This window comes from Ranitomeya imitator, chromosome 6, assembly GCF_032444005.1.
Source record: "Ranitomeya imitator isolate aRanImi1 chromosome 6, aRanImi1.pri, whole genome shotgun sequence".
NCBI lineage: Eukaryota > Metazoa > Chordata > Amphibia > Anura > Dendrobatidae > Ranitomeya > Ranitomeya imitator.
In genome coordinates this window covers 254,911,020-254,935,934 of record NC_091287.1, presented here as the reverse complement: position 1 = coordinate 254,935,934, position 24,915 = coordinate 254,911,020, and the positions used below count along the sequence as shown (strand labels likewise).

At 41.1% G+C, this 24,915-nt stretch overlaps 1 protein-coding gene across 1 annotated transcript in view; it reads right to left on the bottom strand.

Moving 5' to 3' along the window:
• Positions 1–18,513: 18,513 nt before the first annotated feature.
• The window catches only part of LPCAT1 (lysophosphatidylcholine acyltransferase 1), a 169,308-nt gene continuing 162,906 nt past the window's right edge, over positions 18,514–24,915 (bottom strand). Inside the window, exon 14 of the mRNA XM_069730585.1 lies at positions 18,514–23,498. Coding sequence (XP_069586686.1) covers positions 23,317–23,498 — 182 coding nt within the window. The 3' untranslated portion in view covers positions 18,514–23,316. The remainder of the gene's footprint in view (positions 23,499–24,915) is intronic.

The window sequence follows — 24,915 nt, the reverse complement described above, 5'->3', positions numbered from 1 at the left end:
GGTTCCCACCTGCAGAACCACTCCTTTATTGAGTGTGTCTTGATAATTGCCAATAATTTCCATCTGTTGTCTATTCCATTTGCACAACAGCATGTGAAATTGATTGTCAATCAGTGTTGCTTCCTAAGTGGACAGTTTGATTTCATTGGATTGATTTGATTTACTTGGAGTTATATTCTGTTTAAGTGTTCCCTTTATTTTTTTGAGCAGTATGTGTGTACAGTCATGGCCAAAAGTTTTGAGAATGACACTAAAATTATATTTTCACATGATCTGCTGCCCTCTGGTTTTTATTAGTGTTTGTCTGATGTTTATATCACATACAGAAATATAATTGCAATCATATTATGAGTACCAATAGGTTATATTGACAGTTAGAATGAGTTAATGCAGCAAGTCAATATTTGCAGCGTTGACCCTTCTTCTTCAAGACGTCTGCAATTCTCCCTGGCATGCTCTCAATCAACTTCTGGACCAAATCCTGACTGATAGCAGTCCATTCTTGCATAATCAATGCTTGCATTTTGCCACAATTTGTTGGTTTTTGTTTGTTCTCCCGTCTCTTGATGATTGACCACAAGTTCTCAATGGGATTAAGATCTGGGGAGTTTCCAGGCCATGGACCCAAAATCTCTATGTTTTGTTCCATGAGCCATTTAGTTATCACCTTTGCTTTATGGCAAGGTGCTCCATCATGCTGGAAGAGGCATTGTTGGGCGCCAAACTGCTCTTGGACGGTTGGGAGAAGTTGCTCTTGGAGGACATTCTGGTACCATTCTTTATTCATGGCTGTGTTTTTAGGCAAGACTGTGAGTGAGCCGATTCCCTTGGCTGAGAAGCAACCCCACACATGAATGGTTTCAGGATGCTTTACAGTTGGCATGAGACAAGACTGGTGGTATCGCTCACCTCTTCTTCTCCAAATAAGCTGTTTTCCAGATGTCCCAAACAATCGAAAAGGGGATTCATCAGAGAAAATGACTTTGCCCCAGTCCTCAGCAGTCCACTCCCTGTACCTTTTGCAGAATATCAGTCGGTCCCTGATGTTTTTTCTGGAGAGAAGTGGCTTCTTTGCTGCCCTCCTTGAAACCAGGCCTTGCTCAAAGAGTCTCGGCCTCACAGTGCGTGCAGAATCACTCACACCAGCCTGCTGCCATTCCTGAGCAAGCTCGGCACTGCTGGTAGTCCGATCCCGCAGCAGAAACAGTTTTAAGATACGGTCCTGGCGCTTGCTTGTCTTTCTTGGGCGCCCTGGAGCCTTTTTGACAACAATGGAAGCTCTCTCCTTGAAGTTCTTGATGATGCGATAGATTGTTGACTGAGGTGCAATCTTTGTAGCTGCGATACTCTTCCCTGTTAGGCCATTTTTGTGCAGTGCAATGATGGCTGCACGTGTTTCTTTAGAGAGAACCATGGTTAACTGAAGAGAAACAATGATACCAAGCACCAGCCTCCTTTTAAAGTGTCCAGTGATGTCATTCTTACTTAATCATGACTGATTGATCGCCAGCCCTGTCCTCATCAACACCCACACCTGTGTTAATGGATCAATCACTGAAACGATGTTAGCTGCTCCTTTTAAGGCAGGACTGCAATGATGTTGAAATGTGTTTTGGCGGTTAAAGTTCATTTTCTGGGCAAATATTGACTTTGCAAGTACAGTAATTGCCGTTAAGCTGATCACTCTGACATTCAGGAGTATATGCAAATTGCCATTAGAAAAAATGAAGCAGTAGACTTTGGAAAAATTAATATTTGTCTCATTCTCAAAATTTTTGGCCATGACTGTATATATATATATATATATATATATACACATATATCTACTTTATCAGTAAAATATGACGGCAGCTTTTTCCACGGCATCCTCTCTTTTTCCTTCCATTCCTTCCTCAGATTACATTGTAATGCACCGTGAGCGCTGCTGCTAATCAGTGACTACTAAGAGACTGCTCCACTCACACTTTTTTCAGACACACCTTAGGGTACCGTCACACTATACCATTTCGATCGCTACGACGGTACGATTCGTGACGTTCCAGCGATATCGTTACGATATCGCTGTGTCTGACACGCAGCAGCGATCAGGGATCCTGCTGAGAATCGTACATCGTAGCAGATCGTTTAGAACTTTCTTTCATCGCTGGATCTCCCGCTGTCATCGCTAGATCGGTGTGTGTGACACCGATCTAGCGATGCGATCCAGCGATGCGTTCGCTTGTAACCAGGGTAAACATCGGGTTACTAAGCGCAGGACCGCGCTTAGTAACCCGATGTTTACCCTGGTTACAAGCGTAAAACTAAAAAAAAAACAAACAGCACATACTTACATTCTGGTGTCCGTCAGGTCCCTTGCCGTCTGCTTCCCGCACTGTGACTGCCGGCCGTAAAGTGAAACCAGAGCACAGCGGCTGTGCTTTCACTTTACGGCCGGCAGTCAGTGAGTGCGGGAAGCAGAGGGAAGCAGACGGCAAGGGACCTGACGGACACCAGAATGTAAGTATGTGCTGTTAGTTTTTTTTTAGTTTTACGCTTGTAACCAGGGTAAACATCGGGTTACTAAGCGCGGTCCTGCGCTTAGTAACCCGATGTTTACCCTGGTTACCCAGGGACCTCGGCATCGTTGGTCGCTGGAGAGCTGTCTGTGTGACAGCTCTCCAGCGACCACACTACGATTTACCTACGATCACGGCCAGGTCGTATCGCTGGTCGTGATCGTAGGTAAATCGTATAGTGTGACGGTACCCTTAGATATCCAAAGGAAGTTTGAGAACTGCAGCCAATTAGCAATTTCTGATTGGCAGCAGTGTTCACATTTCACACTAATTTTACTTCAGCCCTTCAACACTCCGCACCATCATCGCTGGAACTTGGCTGATGCCAAGGTGCGGATCTGTCATTCTTATTTTCCACTAAGGAATACAGAATTTAGGAAGGGGTTGTCCAAGTAATAGACTACCACTTTTATCTTTTCATGAAAGAGAACCTGCCAGCATGGATTTGCAAGTTAAAGACATGGCCGAAATGGGGCTGATATACAAATTACATGGATACCTTTAGTGGAAAAAAATCCGCTACATGGTTCTTTAATTAGCATTTGACGTTTTCTGGTATAGAGATTTCAGTTCACAGGGGTCAGACTGTACACTGGGACCTCTCTTCATTTCCTGGCCCCTTTGCCTGCCTCTGGTATTTTAATGAAAGGTCACTGATGTCTTTTAGGAATTTAATTGCGTTAAGATCTCCATCTGCTCCTGCCCCATCCCCAGAACCATTTTATTGAAAACCAGTTGGGAAAAGAATCTGCTCCCATGGCACCTGTGCCAGGGCAAAATTTCACACCGGTGGCAGATAATTTAAGTTATTAACTTAACAGATATTGTCTTTGCTGTCCTTGTAGGAGCTCACAATGTAAATTCCCTATGTTGTAGGAAACTGAAGTACCAGGAGGAAATCCACAGAAGTACAGGAGACCATACACCCCCAGCAGGCTTTGTCCTTGGTGTGATTTGAACCCAGGGTCCCAGAAATTTGAAGACACACTGCTAACCACTGAACCACCGTGCTGCCCCAGATAAAACCATGACTTGTCACTCAATCACTGAAGGTGAAGAAGCTGGGGAAGGAGGATAAGACACCATATACAGTTCTGCCCCTGCGCACCAAAATCTCATTATCAGAAAACTTGGAATGCTGATTAAAGAAAAACCACAAAGCGGATTTATTCACCAGAGGTATTACTTTAATCTGTGTATCAGCCCCATTACGGGCAATTGTAAATATGTCGCAAGCTGCCTTTATCTTGTATCAAGGGGAACATCAACATGCAGTTCCATCCCTGTGAAAGTCAGCAGTCACTTGACTACATGTATAAGATTAGCATACTTGTGGTCATGTACAGACTAAAGTTCTGCACTTCTCTCCGCTATCTTACAAATGTTGTCAACTGACCTCTCACTAGAGAGTACTGTGGAATTGTGACAGTGTGCAAAAATCATTATACAGCATCCCAAATTTTTGGAATTGGGGTTGTACACATACCCAAAAACACACCTACCTGGACATGGATATCGGAATTAAAACATTCATGGTAATACAGCACTGCAATAATACACTGTCATTTAATAGTTGGGAACATTCGGATTCCTTCAATTATTGGAAAACGTTAGCAAAACATCTTACAAGGAATCTGTAAATACATTTATTTGATTTTTTGTTTTTTAATTATTTTCCAAATCACTATACAAAAGAAAATCTGAAAATCTTGCAATTTTGTACTGTAACAACACCTAATAATATCCCCAATAGACGGCCATGAAGAAAGATCATGAATACACCAAAAAGACTACCTTCACGTCAAGGCCAGTAGATAAAATGTAACTTTATTGATAAACAAGAAAATATTAAAAAATAAATTGGTGAGGAAACACCTAAAGCACAAGACAAAGAAGGTGGGTAGCCCAGAAAGGCTCCAGACGTAGCAATTAATGTACCATAAATTTAACACAGCCAGACAAGTGCCGATGTGCAAATAATCATGTACCAATATACAATAGGTTATAAAAAGATAAACAGTGAGTACAACATAATAATTAAATAAAGGTATAGTTACCAAATGGAGCGCTCCTGGGGACCCACCACACCCGACGCGCGTTTCGTTCTGAAATGCTTCGTCTGGGGGTCAAACATTTCAGAGCGAAACACGCGTCGGGTGTGGTGGGTCCCCAGGAGCGCTCCATTTGGTAACTATACCTTTATTTATTTATTATGTTGTACTCACTGTTTATCTTTTTATAACCTATTGTATATTGGTACATGATTATTTGCACATCGGCACTTGTCTGGCTGTGTTAAATTTATGGTACATTAATTGCTACGTCTGGAGCCTTTCTGGGCTACCCACCTTCTTTGTTTTGTGCTTTAGGTGTTTCCTCACCAATTTATTTTTTAATATTTTCTTGTTTATCAATAAAGTTACATTTTATCTACTGGCCTTGACGTGAAGGTAGTCTTTTTGGTGTATTAATTTTGTACTGTAGACAAAGCCCATTTATAAATCATGTTCTGTATAGATCACTATTCAGCAGCCATCTAGACATTGGCAGCAATAGACTAGCTTTTCAGAAGAGTTTTCTAGGCTCCGATGTGGGCAAAGGTCTTGTGCAGGGAGAGGGAGGAGGTGAATTAAGACCATCTATTGTGAATGGTAGATCCTTTATAATCTAATGTTTATAGAATTATCCCTTATAGTTATATCTGAAGTTAGACTAATGAAAAGTGATCAAAACAATCAGTGTGAAAATTGATAATTTTCCAATTAATTAATGATATGAGAAGCAAAAAAAGAAACATTTAAACAATGGGACATCTACCTTAGGTTGCATGTCACAAATCCTTGTAAATCAGCTTAATTGCCTTTTTAAGGTTATATTCAATGTAGTTTTCTCTCTGCACTATGGAATAAAATAATGATGCTACACAATTAAAAAATAGCTGATAATAAATCTGCTTTTTTAGGTCTTCATTTAGCGCTCTGCGTGCATGATGATGTAATGCTGTGAATTGTCTGCAGGTTACAATGACTCATTGACCCTTGAGTTTCTAAAATGAATAAATTTAACTAGTATTGATAATTACAGTGTTGCGTTATTTCCCCAAGCACATAAAAAAATAAGTTTTGTGGGATTTCAAGAATATAGAAATGTATTCATTTCATTTAAAAACTGACAGAAACTTTGCAATATGGTTACCCTTCCTAGAAGTGTTAATGAATACACGTGCTTATACAAGGGTAAACTTATGAACAACAAAAATGTCATGTATTGAGTGGAAACGTTTTATTATTTATTAAATATTTTCAAATTTTGTAGAACTAAAAAGAAAAACCACAGCGACTACAGGCAAAAGGTGAAGCCAGTTGTCCCAGTTCTTACTAATCCTGAAAGAGAAGCTTAAGTGTTTCTATATGTCAAAAGTTTCACATGGATTAAGTGAGTTTTCAGGATACCTCAGAGCATCTTAAGAAATATTATAAAAATATGTGTATCTAATATTTCTTTCTATATGTATTTCTCCCATTTAAACAGACTTTTACAGTCATTATCTTGTTGACCCAATTTGCCTTCCTAGACACACGTACATTTTTCTGCAGTATCAGATTAAATTTACATTAAATACATTTAGTGAGTAAGTAAATACCTTAATTATTTTTTTGATTTGTTTTTTTTCCTCTGTTCACAACCAAAGAAATAAAAAAATAAAAAATCTGGTGCTTGATCCTTTGCCTGATAAGTAATCAACTACTGAGCTCATATAAAACACTTCAGCCAGTAATGGGAAAGTCAAATCGTTTCTGAATTTTGATTTAAAAAAGGGTTTTTCTAATCCGGGCCAAACTTTTAGCAAGCAATGCAGCTTGATGAATACTAACAGCGTGTATAATACAAACTTTTAAGGCTACTTTCACACATCAGTTTTTTGCCTTCAGGCATAATACGGCGATTTTTTTTTATAAAACTGATCCTGTGCAAATTGTGAAAACCTGATGCGCCTGATCCGTTTTTTGCTGGATCCGTTTTTGTTTACCGGGCATAGAGTTTGGACTTTCTGTTCCGAAGAGAGGAGAGAGACTCCAGAATGGAAAACGAAGCTACAAGGCATGCTCAGTGTAAAAATACCGGAAAAGGTAGCCGGATTCACTCATTTCACCTCAAGTTTCATCTGCTGGAACCGTCGCTGTGAATTTTTTAGCCGGACAGAAAAAACGTTCCTCTGTACGTTTTCTCCGTCTGCTGGAAAAATCATTTTTGACGGATCCGGCAAAAAATGGATGAAACGTGTGGCCATCAGGCGCAATCCGACGCTAATACAACTAGTCCATTTTTTTTCAAAATTCGCCAGATTGTGCCTGACAGTAAAAACCTGATGTGTGAAAGTAGCCTAAGATTCAGCTTTACTAGCCAGTCCGAGCGATTATCTTGCGACAGGTCATTAACATACTTGTGCTAACTAGATTCTCCTCCTGCTTTCTCAATAGAGGACTGAGAGAAGTGAATGAGAATCTAGTGAGGAGGACGTGAGCTCAAGAATGCCAATTGCAAACTTGTAGTCATGTGATGACAGCCCGGACTGGCTGCAGATCTGAATCATAACAGTGTGTATGTATAGTACATACTTTCATTCAGCCTTGGGGTAGAAAACCCCTTTAAAGGGAAGGTGCCGCGTTTTAATATTGTAAAAAAAAAAAAACAAACCTCTTTAATTCCTTATTTTCATAAGTTATTTTCAAGTGCATAGTATTTATTGTTTTTTTTTTATTCATTTTTTTTTCTGCCACTGGGCGCCGCCATTTTCATTTGCAGGACTGTAAGTGTAGCTGCACGACACTTAGGCCGGCTTCACACTTGCGAGTTTTACGGACGTAAGAGCGCAGAAACTACGTCCGTAAAACTCGCAAAAAATACGGCACAATTATTCTCTATGCCCCTGCTCCTATCTGCCGTATTTTACTGATCAGTATTATACGGCTTTCTACGGCCGTACAAAATCGCAGCATGCTGCGTTTGTCACCGTACTGCGCAAGAAATACGCCAATGAAAGTCTATGGAAGCGTGAAAAATACGGATTACACACGGACAAGCAGTGTGACTTGCGAGAAATACGCAGCGCTGTTAGAGAGAAAAGCCGGCAATTCAGTGCGGTGTACAGTAAAATCACACTGACAGCTTACAGTAGAATAGGTAGAATAAATGTGTACACATAGAATAGGTATATATATATATATATATATATATATATATATATATATATATATATGTCAGTGAGACACATATATGTATATATATTAATATTTTTTCCAGCGCTATACAGCTTGAAAGCCGGTAATTCAATTACCGGCTTTTTCCTTCTCCTTCCTAAAACCCGACATGATTTGAGACATGGTTTACATACAGTAAACCATGTCTTCTCTCCATTTTTTTTGCAGATTCCACACTACTAATGTCAGTAGAGTGTATCTGCAAAATTTGGCCGTTCTAGCTCTTAAAATAAAGGGTTAAATGGTGGAAAAAATTGGCGTGGGCTCCCGCGCAATTTTCTCCGCCAGAGTAGTAAAGCCAGTGACTGAGGGCAGATATTAATAGCCTGGAGAGGGTCCATGGTTATTGGCCCCCCCCTGGCTAAAAATATCTGCCCCCAGCCACCCCAGAAAAGGCACATCTGGAAGATGCGCCTATTCTGGCACTTGGCCACTCTCTTCCCATTCCCGTGTAGCGGTGGGATATGGGGTAATGAAGGGTTAATGCCACCTTGCTATTGTAAGGTGACATTAAGCCTAATTAATAATGGAGAGGCGTCAATTATGACACCTATCCATTATTAATCCAATTGTAGTTAAGGGTTAAATAAAACACAAACACATTATTTAAAATTATTTTAATGAAATAAAAACAATGGTTGTTTGAGTATTTTATTCTACGCCCAATCCAGTCACTGAAGACCCTCGTTCTGTGAAAGAAAAAACATAATAAACCAACAATATACTTACCCTCCGCAGATCTGTAACGTCCAACGATGTAAATCCTTCTGAAGGGGTTAAAACATTTTGCAGCAAGGAGCTTTGCTAATGCAATGCTACTCCTCGCTGCAAAACCCCGGGGAATGAGTCTAAATATAGATCAATGAGCTATATTTAGCTTCATTTGCGGTGAAAGCTCCCAGGCTTTCTAGTAAAGTTCCCACGATCTATGAACATCCAGCAGAGGGCGCCTCACCGCAAATGAAGCTAAATATAGCTCATTGATCTATATTTAGACTCATTCCCCGGGGTTTTGCAGCGAGGAGTAGCATTGCATTAGCAAAGCTCCTTGCTGCAAAATGTTTTAACCCCTTCAGAAGGATTTACATCGTTGGACGTTACAGATCTGCGGAGGGTAAGTATATTGTTGGTTTATTATGTTTTTTCTTTCACAGAACGAGGGTCTTCAGTGACTGGATTGGGCGTAGAATAAAATACTCAAACAACCATTGTTTTTATTTCATTAAAATAATTTTAAATAATGTGTTTGTGTTTTATTTAACCCTTAACTACAATTGGATTAATAATGGATAGGTGTCATAATTGACGCCTCTCCATTATTAATTAGGCTTAATGTCACCTTACAATAGCAAGGTGGCATTAACCCTTCATTACCCCATATCCCACCGCTACACGGGAATGGGAAGAGAGTGGCCAAGTGCCAGAATAGGCGCATCTTACAGATGTGCCTTTTCTGGGGTGGCTGGGGGCAGATATTTTTAGCCAGGGGGGGGCCAATAACCATGGACCCTCTCCAGGCTATTAATATCTGCCCTCAGTCACTGGCTTTACTACTCTGGCGGAGAAAATTGCGCGGGAGCCCACGCCAATTTTTTCCGCCATTTAACCCTTTATTTTAAGAGCTAGAACGGCCAAATTTTGCAGATACACTCTACTGACATTAGTAGTGTGGAATCTGCAAAAAAAATGGAGAGAAGACATGGTTTACTGTATGTAAACCATGTCTCAAATCATGTCGGGTTTTAGGAAGGAGAAGGAAAAAGCCGGTAATTGAATTACCGGCTTTCAAGCTGTATAGCGCTGGAAAAAATATTAATATATATACATATATGTGTCTACTGACATATATATATACATATATATATATATATATATATATATATATATATATATATATATATAGACAGTATATATATATATTTTTTTCTTTTTGGGACACATGGATCACTTCTATAGCGGTATGTTGGTTTTGCAAGCCTGCGAGAAAACCACGCAGTACGGATGCCATACGGATTACATACGGAGGATGCCATGCGCAAAAAACGCTGACACACCCTGCCTACGGAGGAGCTACGGACCACTATTTTCGGGACATTTCAGCGTATTACGGCCGTAATATACGGACCGTATTTTCATACGCTGAGTGTGAAGCCGGCCTTACAGTCTTCACATACGGCTGCCCTGGGCATAGGACTCAGCAGTCGGCGTCCGACCCCATAGCTCCCATTATAAGCTTCTCTGCTCTGATGTGGCCACGCCCCCTGGGCGGTCTCCACATCACAGCAGAGGCAGGAGATCGGCGCCATCTTGCTTCAGCCTACAGTGGAGTGTACCTGTGAGCTCCACTGTGACTGAGAGCCGTGCTGTTGGAGGGGCAGCTCCATCTGTCTCCTCTCACACTCAGCGGCCGTTCCCTGTCCTCTGCTGCCTGTAATCTCTAGAATCGCTAGAGAGGGTGAAGTGCTGTGGTCTGATGTCCTCTTATCTGGAGCTGCAGAGAGGTAACAGAGGGGGATGGGGGAGAATCTCTGTGCTGCTCGGACCTCACTGCAGCACCTCACAGGACATCAGACCCTGCATCTATCACTATACTGTGCTGAGCCAAGTATCTAATCCCCTCCTGTGCTGACCTGTGTATCTAATCCTCTCCTGTGTGATACTGTGTGCTGAGCCGTGTATCTAATCCTCTCCTGTGTGATAGTGACTGCTGAGCCGTGTATCTAATCCTCTCCTGTGTGATACTGTCTGCTGAGCCGTGTATCTAATCCTCTCCTGTGTGATACTGTCTGCTGAGCCGTGTATCTAATCCTATACGGTCTGCTGAGCCGTGTATCTAATCCTCTCCTGTGTGATACTGTCTGCTGAGCCGTGTATCTAATCCTATACTGTCTGCTGAGCCGTGTATCTAATCCTCTCCTGTGTGATACTGTCTGGTGAGCCGTGTATCTAATCCTATCCTGTGTGATACTGTCTGCTGAGCCGTGTATCTAATCCTATCCTGTGCTGAGCCGTGTATCTAATCCTCCTGTGGAATACTGACTGCTGAGCCGTGTATCTAATCCTCTCCTGTGTGATACTGTCTGGTGAGCCATGTATCTAATCCTCTCCTGTGTGATACTGTCTGCTGAGCCGTGTATCTAATCCTATACTGTCTGCTGAGCCGTGTATCTAATCCTCTCCTGTGTGATACTGTCTGCTGAGCCGTGTATCTAATCCTATACTGTCTGCTGAGCCGTGTATCTAATCCTCTCCTGTGTGATACTGTCTGCTGAGCCGTGTATCTAATCCTATACTGTCTGCTGAGCCGTGTATCTAATCCTCTCCTGTGTGATACTGTCTGCTGAGCCGTGTATCTAATCCTATACTGTGTGCTGAGCCGTGTATCTAATCCTCTCCTGTGTGATAGTGTCTGCTGAGCCGTGTATCTAATCCTCTCCTGTGTGATACTGTCTGGTGAGCCGTGTATCTAATCCTATCCTGTGTGATACTGTCTGCTGAGCCGTGTATCTAATCCTATCCTGTGCTGAGCCGTGTATCTAATCCTCCTGTGGAATACTGACTGCTGAGCCGTGTATCTAATCCTCTCCTGTGTGATACTGTCTGGTGAGCCATGTATCTAATCCTCTCCTGTGTGATACTGTCTGCTGAGCCGTGTATCTAATCCTATACTGTCTGCTGAGCCGTGTATCTAATCCTCTCCTGTGTGATACTGTCTGCTGAGCCGTGTATCTAATCCTATACTGTCTGCTGAGCCGTGTATCTAATCCTCTCCTGTGTGATACTGTCTGCTGAGCCGTGTATCTAATCCTATACTGTCTGCTGAGCCGTGTATCTAATCCTCTCCTGTGTGATACTGTCTGCTGAGCCGTGTATCTAATCCTATACTGTCTGCTGAGCCGTGTATCTAATCCTCTCCTGTGTGATAGTGTCTGCTGAGCCGTGTATCTAATCCTCTCCTGTGTGATACTGTCTGGTGAGCCGTGTATCTAATCCTATCCTGTGTGATACTGTCTGCTGAGCCGTGTATCTAATCCTATCCTGTGCTGAGCCGTGTATCTAATCCTCCTGTGGAATACTGACTGCTGAGCCGTGTATCTAATCCTCTCCTGTGTGATACTGTCTGGTGAGCCATGTATCTAATCCTCTCCTGTGTGATACTGTCTGCTGAGCCGTGTATCTAATCCTCTCCTGTGTGATACTGTCTGGTGAACCGTGTATCTAATCCTATCCTGTGCTGACCTGTGTATCTAAGGCTATGTGCACACGTCCGGATTTTTAGCGTTTTTTTTTTGCGGAATTTCGCCATAAAAACGCTATAAATCCACTAAAAAAACGCTAACATTATGCATCCTATCATTTAGAATGCATTCCGCATTTTTTGTGCAGATGTTAGCGTTTTTTTCCGCAAAAAAACGCATACCGCAAAAAATCCGGACACGCTCTATCTTTTTGCGGATTTCCTATCAAAAAGGACATTCCGGAAAATAAAAAAAAAAAGCAAAAAAAACGCAAAAAATCCGCGCAAAAAACGCGCAAATTCCGCAAGAAATCTGCGCAAAAAAAGCACGCGGATTTCTGGCAGAATTCTCAGGATTATGTCAGGAAAAAATCCTGACGTGTGCACATAGCCTAATCCTGTGAAATACTGACTGCTGAGCCGTGTATCTAATCCTCTCCTGTGTGATACTGTCTGGTGAACCGTGTATCTAATCCTCTCCTATGCACTCCTCTCCCCATTGCACACACAACTCAATGTGTACGATAACAGGAGCTGCGAGCGTCATGCTGTATTATGGCATTATGTGAGATCTATATGACGGTATTATGTGATCTGTATGGTGGTATTATGCTTGATCAGTATTGAGAATTATATGGTGGTATTGTGTGTGATCTATATGGCGGTATTATGTGAGAACACTGGCAGCATTATGTGTGATCTATATGGCGGTATTATGTGAGAACACTATGGCAGTATTATGTGTGATCTATATGGTGGTATGTGAGAACACTGGCAGTATTATGTGTGATCTATATGGTGGTATGTGAGAACACTGGCGGTATGTGTGATCTATATGGCGGTATTATGTGAGAACACTATGGCAGTATTATGTGTGATCTATATGGCGGTATGTGAGAACACTGGCGGTATTGTGTGTGATCTATATGGCGGTATGTGAGAACACTGGCGGTATTATGTGTGATCTATATGGTGGTATTATGTGAGAACTGTATGACAGTATTGTGTGATCTATTTGATAGTATTGTGTGTGATCTATATGGCGGTATTATGTGAGAACACTATGGCAGTATTGTGTGATCTATATGGCGGTATGTGAGAACACTGGCGGTATTATATGTGATCTATATGGCGGTATGTGAGAACACTGGCGGTATTATGTGTGATCTATATGGTGGTATTATGTGAGAACTGTATGACAGTATTGTGTGATCTATTTGATAGTATTGTGTGTGATCTATATGGCGGTATTATGTGAGAACACTATGGCAGTATTATCTTCAGAAAGCGGACCCATTCTATGGTGGTTCTGGCTGAGCACCTGCACACGGGTCTGGGGTAATAGAGGGGGCAGCATGACCTCCAGTTAGGTGCAGTCAGGGCTGGTGAGGTAGCTGAAGAGAGGGGTCTCATTTTTATCGTTACTATATGGCTACATTTCCTTCCCAGCGTCACCCCGTACTTCGCCTGTCGCCTCCCTTTCACACATCGCCAGGACAGGATGGAGAAGACAGGATCTGAGGAGGGGAATGGGGTCTGCATGCAAAGTCTGGATCAGACCAGGCCATCAATCAGCAGAAATGTTTCCTGGATTTCTGTGGAGCAGACGGTCCATCCATGTGTATAAAAGACAGCGCTCTATGTACAATCCCTTGCTGCTCCGCGCACCAAACAGGGGGCCCCCATAGACCAGCACACTGCTCTCCTGAAATACTCTGTGCTGCTGTCACCCTGCTCCCTCCACCACATATCTCCCAGAATCCTTGCTGCCTGCCATCCTCGGTGACTGTCTACTTGTCAGTATAAGGCTGCTTTCACACTAGCGTCGGTACGAGCCTTTCGCAGTGCGTCGTACCGACGTATGCTGTGAAAGAAATGTCCGACGTGGGCAGCAGAAGCAGTCTTACGACGCTTCCGCTGCCCCATTGTTAGGTCTGGGCATGAGGGGGCGGAGTTTCGGCCGTGCATACGCGGTCGAAAATGGTGGACTCGACGCACAAACGTTACATGTAACTTTTTTTGTGGCGGCGGTCCACCAAAACATGACGCAACCGTCGCACGACAGTTGTGACGTGTGGCAATACGTCGCAATGCGTCGGTAATGTTAGTCTATGGGGAAAAAACGCATCCTGCAGACAACTTTGCAGGATGCGTTTTTTCTCCTGAATGACGCATTGCAACGTACAGCCAACAACGCTAGTGTGAAAGTAGCCTAAGGCTGCCGTCCACTATCAGTATTTGGTCAGTATTTTACCTCAGTATTTGTAGCCAAAACCAGGAGTGGGTGATAAATGCAGAAGTGGTGACATGTTTCTATTATACTTTTCCTCTAATTGTTCCACTCCTGGTTTTGGCTTACAAATACTGAGGTAAAATAGTGACCAAATACTGATAGTGTGACGGCAGCCATACTCTGCAGTCACAAACAAAATGGCTGCTCACTGGGTTCCTGAATCTCATCCTCTCTAATCCCTTAGCAAACACCCAGAAGGGGAGGAGACATCACACATGTCAGCAGACTCCGCCCATAATTACTGCAGTGCTGTAATGTGAGCTATTTCTACACTAGGTTTTTCTGAAATTTCAGCAGCTGCTCCCCCTAGTGTTGAAAAGTGGAAATTCCAAAACTTTTCAAATTATTTTTCATATTTTACTAAATTATAAACAAATGATAATATTTTTTAAGAAAATGTAATCATTAATTCTTTACATTTTTACAATTTCTGAAAAAAATTTTTTTTTGATGGCACCTTCCCTTTAAATGTGAATAGCGAAGAATACAATGTACCTTGGCATAAGATAAGCGCTGCAAAGTATTTGAAAAAGTTATGCAGTAGTTTATACGCTATATTTAGGCTGCCGTCACACTAGCAGTATTTGGTCAGTATTTTACATCAGTATTTGTAAGCCAAAACCAGGAGTGGGTGATAAATGCAGAAGTGGTGACATGTTTCTATTAAGGTACCGTCACATTAAGCGACGCTGCAGTGATATAGGCAACGATGCCCATCGCTGTAGCGTCGCTGTTTCGTCAGTGTGGTCGCTGGAGAGCTGTCACACAGACAGCTCTCCAGTGACCAACGATGCCGAAGTCCCCTGGTAACTAGGGTAAACATCGGGTTACTAAGCGCAGGGCCGCGCTTAGTAACCAGATGTTTACCCTGGTTACCATTGTAAATGTAAAAAAAAACAAACACTACATACTTACATTCCGGTGTCTGTCCCCCGGCCTCAGCTTGCCTGCACTGTCTCAGCGCCGGCCGGCTGTAAAGCAGAGCGGTGACGTCACCGCTGTGCTTTACGGCCGGCCGGCGCTCACAGTCAGTGCGGGAAGCTGACGGCGAGGGGACAGACACCGGAATGTAAGTATGTAGTGTTTGTTTTTTTACATTTACAATGGTAACCAGGGTAAACATCGGGTTACTAAGCGCGGCCCTGCGCTTAGTAACTCGATGTTTACCCTGGTTACCAGTGAAGACATCGCTGAATCTGCGTCACACACGCCGATTCAGCGATGTCTGCGGGAGATCCAGCGACGAAATAAAGTTCTGGCCTTCTGCTCCGACCAGCGATGTCACAGCAGGATCCAGATCGCTGCTCCGTGTCAAACACAACGATATCGCTATCCAGGATGCTGCAACGTAACGGATCGCTAGCGATATCGTTGTTAAGTCACTCAGTGTGAAGGTACCTTTATAGTTTTCCTCTAATTGTTCCACTCCTGGTTTTGGCTTACAAGTACTGATGTAAAATACTGACCAAATACGGCTAGTGTGACGGCAGCCTTATGCTGTCAAATGTTGAAGTACTCAAAACAGGCCTGAAATGGAGGTTTAAATGAAACTGCAGGCTCTATGGAATGAATTAACCTTGGGGGAGCAGACAGAATATCTTGTAGCAATACGATCTTTTGGAAACCATGCTGATACTGTGGAAAGCATTGATCTGTTCATTTATGTAACAGCATTAAACCGGATACGAATTAGATTGACAGCAGAGGTAAAGAGATGATGTGAGGAGCAGAACAGAACTGTAGAGCTGCATAATAAGCTTTACATCATGGGAGGAGCAGTGATCTAAGTAACCATTTGATAGCATCAGTGTCTGCATCCTTATCTTTCATACACCCTCATGTTCCCACCTTCACCCTCCATCATCCACAGCCAATAATAATAATCTTTATTTTTTATATAGCGCTAACATATTCCGCAGCGCTTTACAGTTTTACACACATTAGCATCGCTGTCCCCAATGGGGTTCACAATCTAAATTCCCTATCAGTATGTCTTTGGAATGTGGGAAGAAACCGGAGTGCCCGGAAGAAAACCAAGCAAACACGGGGAGAACATACAAACTCCTTGCAGATGTTGTCCTTGGTGGGATTTGAACCCAAGACTGAAGTGCTGCATAGCTGCAGTGCTAACCACTGAGCCACCTTGCTGCCCCGCCATTATTAAAGAGGTATGTTTATCTTGCACATTTGTAGCATATCTAAATGATATGCCATAATGGTCTACTAGATGGCAAATAGCCAAAAAAAGCTGGTTCTGTAACTTTTCAGAACTGCCACAAAACTGGAAGATATAAGCTCTGGAGGCAGAGTTTTTACATAAAGGGGAATTACCAATCTCCTGATTTCACTGCAGAACTGTGTGTGATTATACTTGACATCTGCAGGTTCCCCTCAGCCTCAGTTTTCAGCTCACAGGCAGATAAGGTTGCAATACAGCAGAGCTCAGGGAGCTGCAAAACTGTGTTTTTAAGAAGACAAAGTCATTTCTCCTGTTCTGTATTAGTTACCTGTATCACACTGGTAACTCCCACTACAAGTAAAATAAGCTCTGGAGGCAGAGTTATCTTCCAGGCAACATCCTCCCCATAGCCTTCTTACATCAGGATGCAATCTGTCTGTCCATTTTGTCAATACATATGCCAGCTGTTATTTATATGATCAATATAATAAAAGAAATACAAATTTGTATCTTTATTGTTGTAATGTATCAGTAAAAAACGCTTGACATGCCATACAGACGGTATCTCACACGTGATCAATTTTTTTACGCACCCGTTGACTTATAATGGGCGAGTCTGATCTACAATATGGATTAAACTAGTGCATGCTGCGATTTTATTTTTTACATGTGGACCATTGGTCTGAGTGTGAAAACGTTTATGTGAACCACATTGACTTGCACTGGTCCTCGTGCTATCCACATTCTATCAGTTTTATATACACACAGCACACGAATGCTTATTGCCTGAATGAGCCCAAACTAATAAAATATCAGTCAAGATGTTTGGAAACAAAAAACCTCAATAGCAACAAACAGGATTAAAAATCAGTTCTGGACTATAGGAGCATGTTCTCAGAATGGATTAAAACCAGATGTGTATTTTTTCATAATATTGGAAGGCTGGAACTTTGAAGCTGGAAATCTATGTGAAAAGTTTTCATTGTCTGTTCATGGAATGGTCAAAAACCCCATTCGCATGCACAAGGTGCAGATTTCACTTGTACTAAAGGTGCACAGTCCGCATCAAATTCCACACTTCTGAACATATTGGAATACAGCCAACAAGTCAGGATCAGATCCAGGGAAGTAATACAGTATATACAAAATGAACTATTGAGATTGTAAATATACAGTAAAACTTTAAAGACTTAAAAAGTAAGTACATTTGGAATATGGCTTTTAATTTTTGGCAGGCCCTTTAACTGACCGCTGATCCCTGGCAGTTTGGATTCGGAGATGCATGTCTGAGTGCTTCTACAGACCGACGTATGAATTCAATAGAAAAAATAGATTGTGCTTTCTATTGAATCAGTATTTTGGTCTATGTGAGAGCTTAGGCCTCTTTCACACTTGTGTCATTTGGGCTCCGTTACAATGCGTCTTTTTGGGGGAAAAAACGCATCCTGCGGGCACATTTGGAAGATGTGTTGAAAAACTGCATCCGCTGCCCACGTTGTGCCAAATTTTCACAGCATCCGTCGGTACGTCGCGCAGCGACGGCCCGTACCGTCGGAAGTGTGAAAGAATCCTTAGAGATGAGCTGTGTGCTCCATCTGTTGAGCTGCGCACTGTTCAGGGTCTATTGAGCAATCGATCAGTGCTAGGGTCCCAGAGTCCGAACTCCCAAAAAAATCTGCACGCAATTAAAATTCTTGACAAATATAAAAAAATAAAATATTACTATTTAAATGATTACTCAATTAATGTAATCAGTCAATGTATGATGGTCATAAAAAGGAGCGAGGTAGGGTTTTATCCAAATACTAGATTAGGAAGAACCACGAGATGGATCATACTTCTTATCGCTACAGATTAAAACAAAATTCCGCAAATCCATTTTGTGCATCATAACCAATGTCAATCAAGTGTAGTGCAATAGAATGATAATAAAATAAAAAAAAAATCAGTTTTCCAATAAACGACTTGAATAACGAGAAACATACAAGTACTGGAAATCTCGCTTTTATTTTTCCATAGAAATCGGTACAGTTTAGAATTAAACACTAGCATATGTTGAAAAAAAATCCTCAATTCTACACAGCAAAAGATTTTACTAAAAATTTGAAGTGTTCTAATAATACCATGTAACAGAAACTATTGAGTTGTGCATAAATTTATGTTACAAGATAACATACACACAACACTCAGTATGTCAATTTGACAGATACAAAAACATCGGCAGTGAAAAGTAACACACGCATTGAAAGCGTGATTAGAAATAGAGCGGAACGTCCTTCCCTTAACGATTTCTTTTATTTCAGCAAAATGTATTTTTTTATACATGCCACTCATCAAGGTCCTCAGTCCCTCACCCAAAAAACACTGGCTTAACAGCATTTAAAGCATACCCAAAGCTTTGCTTACTTGAGATCAAAGGGCATCAATGGACCCATCACACAGAGGCAAATCACATCACAATTTTTTGAAAAAAAAAATTGAAAGAAAAAAAAGTAATTGATTTACAAGCAATAAAAATAGTAGAAAGGCCAGCAAGCATTTCCCCTGGAATGAATACAGACGTCGATTTATGATTTCCTACATCTACATTTAGTGGCCCAGAACAATCTTTCCTTAATTAGTTCACAGTAGCTGCTTTTAATTTAATGGGTTATAGCATCAAACAAGGTGTCAGCTGCCATGTTTTCAAGACCGAAAATGAAACTTTATGTATTAACAGGGATAAATGTAATTAAGAACCATCAAAGCACAGCTTTTGACAGCTCCTTTATTGTCACTTGCAGGCACCTTTTATGTTGCACCTACACAAAATCAACCTGAGAATTAGTTCAAACATTTCTACATTGACATCTTAAATGTAAAACATTCTTGAACTGTAGAATCCAGCAAGGAAGAAGAGTCCGCACACCAAGAGAGCAAAATCAAAATGAATCAATTTAAACTAAAGGGAAAAAGTATCTCAATGGTAAAAAGCAAATGGAAAAACAGAAATCTTTTTTTTTTTTTTAATTATTTTATTAATCAATAATACGCATGAAAAAGAAGCTTTGTAAATCTGCTTCTTTCTCCGCCAGGACTGATCATTTACAAAATTTTGAATTTTTGGGTAAAATCTGTCTTTGGTGAATACAGACATTCCCATTGATGAGATAGAGGACAGTCACTACGGATAAGTTTCTATATAAAAATGGGAGGGGATGTATAAGCTAATAGCTTCTCCTCCCACCCTCTACATAGAATCTAATCAGCAGCGACTATCATCTCCTATGTAGGAGGATGCAGAGCTCCTTTCCCTCCGATCTACATAGAATCTTATCAGTAGCGACTATCATCTCCCATCTCCGTAATGTAAAAATCTGAGCACAAATTTTCCCAGTGAATTGATAATTTTGAGAATTATCTCAGCCCTGGAGGAGATAATAAAAGATTTCACAGATAAGCAAATTTGTAATATATCTTATTTTCATGCGTATTATTGATTTAATAAATGCTCTTTAAATTCTTCATTATACAGTAAAATTCCTTACAGAGAATATTAATAAGAATAGTGTCAGATTATTACATATTTTGGATTATTAGCTATCCGTTAAATGCTTGTAAGAGTGAAGGACTTTCAGGGAAATGGCAAAAATATATTAACCCAAAATATGTTACTACTCTCAAAATCCTGAGGAATTTCTGAATTGATTCCCCGTTTGATCTCTTGTCCATCTTTGAATTATCAGAAATAAATTCTGATTAAAGGAATTTAACTGTACTTATGTATGATTTTTTTTCACCAAAATAGCCAAGAATTTAAAAATTGTATTCCTAAAATTAAGTAGGAATGTCAATAGTAGCAGAAAAAGTAAAATATTCTTTATTCTACATCAGATTATCATAAGGATGCACCTGTCACATATCCAGTGCTGAGGAGTAGGTTTAGCGAGATGAACTACTAGATTAGTTAGCACTCGCAGCACAAAGTGCCATGGCACTTATCTGCCAGGAATTGTATTATGAGCAACTCTAATATATTTCGATTACCTAAATAATTCCTACTGCTAGACAAAGAGAAGCAAAGGAGAACAGAGAAGCCTCAGAGAATCTCAAGTTCCCCATGTGTTTCCAAAGCCGAAAACATTCTGCACAGTATCGGCAACCCTGAGAACCCAACATTCCCAGCAGCTTTCACGTTCTAGGTTTGCCTCTATATTTCGCAATAGGAAGGACTGACTTCACATTGTTGATACCGGCACATAACGTGATTTCTTGCAAAGAGATTCCACCCAAAACTTAAAAAATAAAAATGGCCACACATATTAAATCAGGAGCCAAAACAGCAGCCAAACTTTGGTAATTAGATCTTAAATTAACACTCTGGTCAAAACCTCCATCTTTAGGCTATGTTCACATCACACTGGTGACGTACGTTCAGCACGTATGCTGCGTAAGCTGTCAATGTACACAATAAAGGTGTTCCCTGTGACAATAAATGTGGGTATAAATTCCTAAATACCCTTAATTAGCAAATCAGATGTTTTGTATATCGAGATAATAACTGTAGAATTAAAAGGGCCAGACACGTGTCCTAGAATAGGTGCCTGGGAGAATGTGTAGTAGAATCTCCGAGGCACCATCCCTTGTGTGGGAAGTTGTGCCATCAGTGGACATTACAATGTAATACTGGAGACACCGGAGGTACCAAAGAACACAAGGCTGATTGGCACTACTGTCCTCCCGTCTCTGAATTCTGGGAAGTTTCTGTGACCTAGAAATAGCTTGATCGTAAATAACCGGTTATTATTACCAGGTGACCGCAATGGAGCTTCCTACTGCACATGCTCACAGGCATCTGCCCTACTAACATTTTAGATCAGGGTTCTGTTTAATTCCACATTAGAGAAATTATTAATACTAAATGTGATTTTCTAATAAAAGGCATTTAGAAATTGCTAATAACATTTCCTCTAGTTATTTTTTTTTCTATTCCAGAAGAACCTCTTTAAATACGGTATAAATGTGTTCATAGGGTTGTGTCAGCCTAACAGATTACAAATTAATGTCCTTTTGACCCAGGTCTGGCCGATATATTGAAAAAAAACCAAAAACGGTTATGCCACTGTATAGCATTCAGCAGAAGCATCTGTTCGATGTACCGTATATATATATGTCATGGCGTATATATATAAGGGACACAAATGTGATCTGAATAGAACCTTTTTATGGTCATTTTACTTTTTAGTTGGAAATGTGCTTTAAAAGCTATTAAAAAGGCACAGCCCATATGATCCTAGCCCAACATTATGTAGACAGCGCGTACAAGGTTCACTTTCTGATTACTATTCATCTCTTTTTTATGTAAATCAGTCTATAACAGCCAAAATGTGGCAGGGGACCTGTAAATCATTAATACTTGAAAACAAGAAAATGACCTGTAAATAAGTGTTCATAATACTATGTAAATGTGCAGTGAACACAAAACGAACTAAGTATGTAACAACAAATAAAGTTTGTTCGGTATTCAATGAGGGTAACACAACATAAAGAATGACCTAGAGAAGAACTCACCAAAGTGCACTAGACGTCACCGATTCTGCTCTTCATGCACACTCTGTACAGCATATGGAAAACACATTACATCTCGGATGTGTGCTGGATCTCGGCACAGGAGTCTTAATACTCCAGTGCATCAACATTCAAATAGGAAACTCACTGAGTGCCATAAAAGCAGTGCAACTAGAATATGCCAAAACAGATACATTAGAACAAATACCAAAAGACCTTACACAATATCTTCGGAGCCTGGATGTGTTGTCACTAAAGGTGCATTTACACTGAAAGATTATTGTGAAAGAGTTAAAAAAAAATCTTTGTGTAAACAGGCTGTTGATCACCCGATGAACAAACAAGTCACTCATTCCTCAGGTGGAATAATTTTTAAGCAGGCTTAAAAATTATCACTCGGCAGTGTGTCGTCCTGTGTTAACAAGGGCAGTGTATGAGCACTGAACGATCTATTACAGATTATACGGGCAGACTGCTCTAAACAAACAGCCTTATAAATGGTCGAGAATCTGAAAATATTTACTCCTTAGCGGTTGTTTATTGCCGACAGTCAATTCGTTTGTACGGACCCAAGGAATCTCATGCTAATGATTTTCAATGGTGGAGGAAATCAGAAAATATAGCAATGGTCACTAATGGTAAGTGATCATGAAGGCCATGAAATCCTGCCAACGACTGCCCACAATCCAACCAATATGTTTACTAGGATTGTAGTATGTTAGTATTATGCAAAGCGTAAGAGTCCATTACCATAGATCAACAGGTGATACTTGTTGAAAGCTGGTTGACTGCACCTTTAAGCCATAGTCCAGAGGTTTATACATGATCTAACAATCAACTTTGTTAGATCATGCTAGAAACCCACATGTCTGTTCAAAGGAAGGTACTTTTTCAAAGGTCTTTTGGTATCTATTGCTTATATCACAGCACACAGTGTGGGCGAGGTATGAAAATGATAACATATCACTTTAGTCCAGTCCCCAATGAGTTACCATGTGCAACACCACTGTTTTCTCCTGTCCTAGTGTATGCACATGGCACCCTCTGAAGTTATTCAGACCATGTTCCATCTTTGCTTTCCAAACACTTTGATTGTACTAAAAACACATAACCAAAAAAAGCAGAACAAAAAATAATGGAAACTGTCACAAAGATAGAAATAAAAATAAGAGGTGGGTTTAACTATGTTGAGAGGTACAATACACAGATGCCCCTCACCAGGAGAGGGAGATTTAGTTCCAGTTTTAGTTCAGTTTCTTTTGTTCATTATGGTATTCTTCCATGTCTTCAGGTGTGAAATCGGTACAGAAACCGTTAGGGGCAGTGACAGAAGAACTATCCACACATGTTTCAGAGTCCACCATATTTGGATAAAGAAACATTTCAGCAAAATGTGGGTTTAAAGCAGCAAACCTGTCAAAGTCCACTGGAAAGAAAAAAAAGTGAAATATTAATATCCTAGAATAAAGAAAAATATCTGATTGTAGTGATCTACAATACCGTACATACAGCATGTGTGAAATTAGCATATATTGGCGATCGGCTAGCACTTAGTAACTGGCATGCTTCTAACGATTGACTGTTGTGCATAAAGGCCCCCTTAACACATCCGTTTTTTTGTCTGTATGAGGTCTATTTTTTAAGGACCGTAAATACGGACACACGCACACCCACCCATTGTATTCAATGGTGGTGTGCACACGTGCTCACTGATGACCCACGAATGACATCCATGTATCATCAGCGTAACATGTACCGGAGCCTGGGAAAAAGCAGCACAGTTCACGCTGTACCCAGGCACTGAAGGCAGATCTGATCAGTCGCCTGGTCTCCCGGAGATCAGCGCAACCAGGCGACAATGATGTGTGCTGTATTCAGAGCCCGCTGTGTTCATCTTGCGTACAATAAAGAATTAAAAAAAAATTGTTGTGGCCTTTTTGATAACCATCAGAGGGAAAGCCCACTGCTGGAGGCTGATGTTACTAATCTGGGAAAGGGGACAGTATCCCAAAAGGTTCCCAGGCTATTAATAACAGACCCCAGAAAAAAAAATCATCATGTAGGGTCCACCTATAAATTCTAACCAACAAAGGCTAAACAGACATTTGTGCGTTGATATGAATAGATATTGCCCACCCACCCAAGCTACCAACATCAGACCTCAGTTGCCCCAGAAATGGCACATCCATAGGATGCGCCAAATATGGCACTTAACCTTGCTCTTCCCAGTTGCCCTGGTGGCAAGTGCAGTAATAGGGTTGGGGTTGATGCCAGCTTTGTATTGTCAACTGACATCAAACCCAGGGCTTAGTAATGGGGAGGCATCTATTAGACGCCCCTATTACTAACCTCAGTCATATTGTAAAAAATAAACAGCAAGAATAAAGTCCTGTAATTGAAATAAACACACCCCACCCTCATTTTCCCAATTACGCTAAAAATGAAAATAAAAAACAATGTTCCTCACCTGTCCAACGACAACCCATTTGTCCCATGAAGAAGTCCACCACTGCTACATCTGGATTACATGGCTGAACGGTGGCATGATGTGACTGCTCAGCCATGAATCCAGGACACACTGAGTGGAGATTGGGGAGCAGATTCACTAATGAGCGATAACATCATTACCGCCGGTAATGAACTGCCGTATCCTTCATGACCTGAGGTAACCTCAATGAGGTCACTGAAGCTGCGCTCTGATTCTCAGCTCAGTGTCTCCTGGATGCCAAGCTGATCGCATCATGCCACCACTCAGCCTGCTATCCAGATGAAGCAGAGAAGCATTACGTAATGGGACAAATGGATTATCATCGGACAGGTGAGGAATATGGTGTCTATTTTTA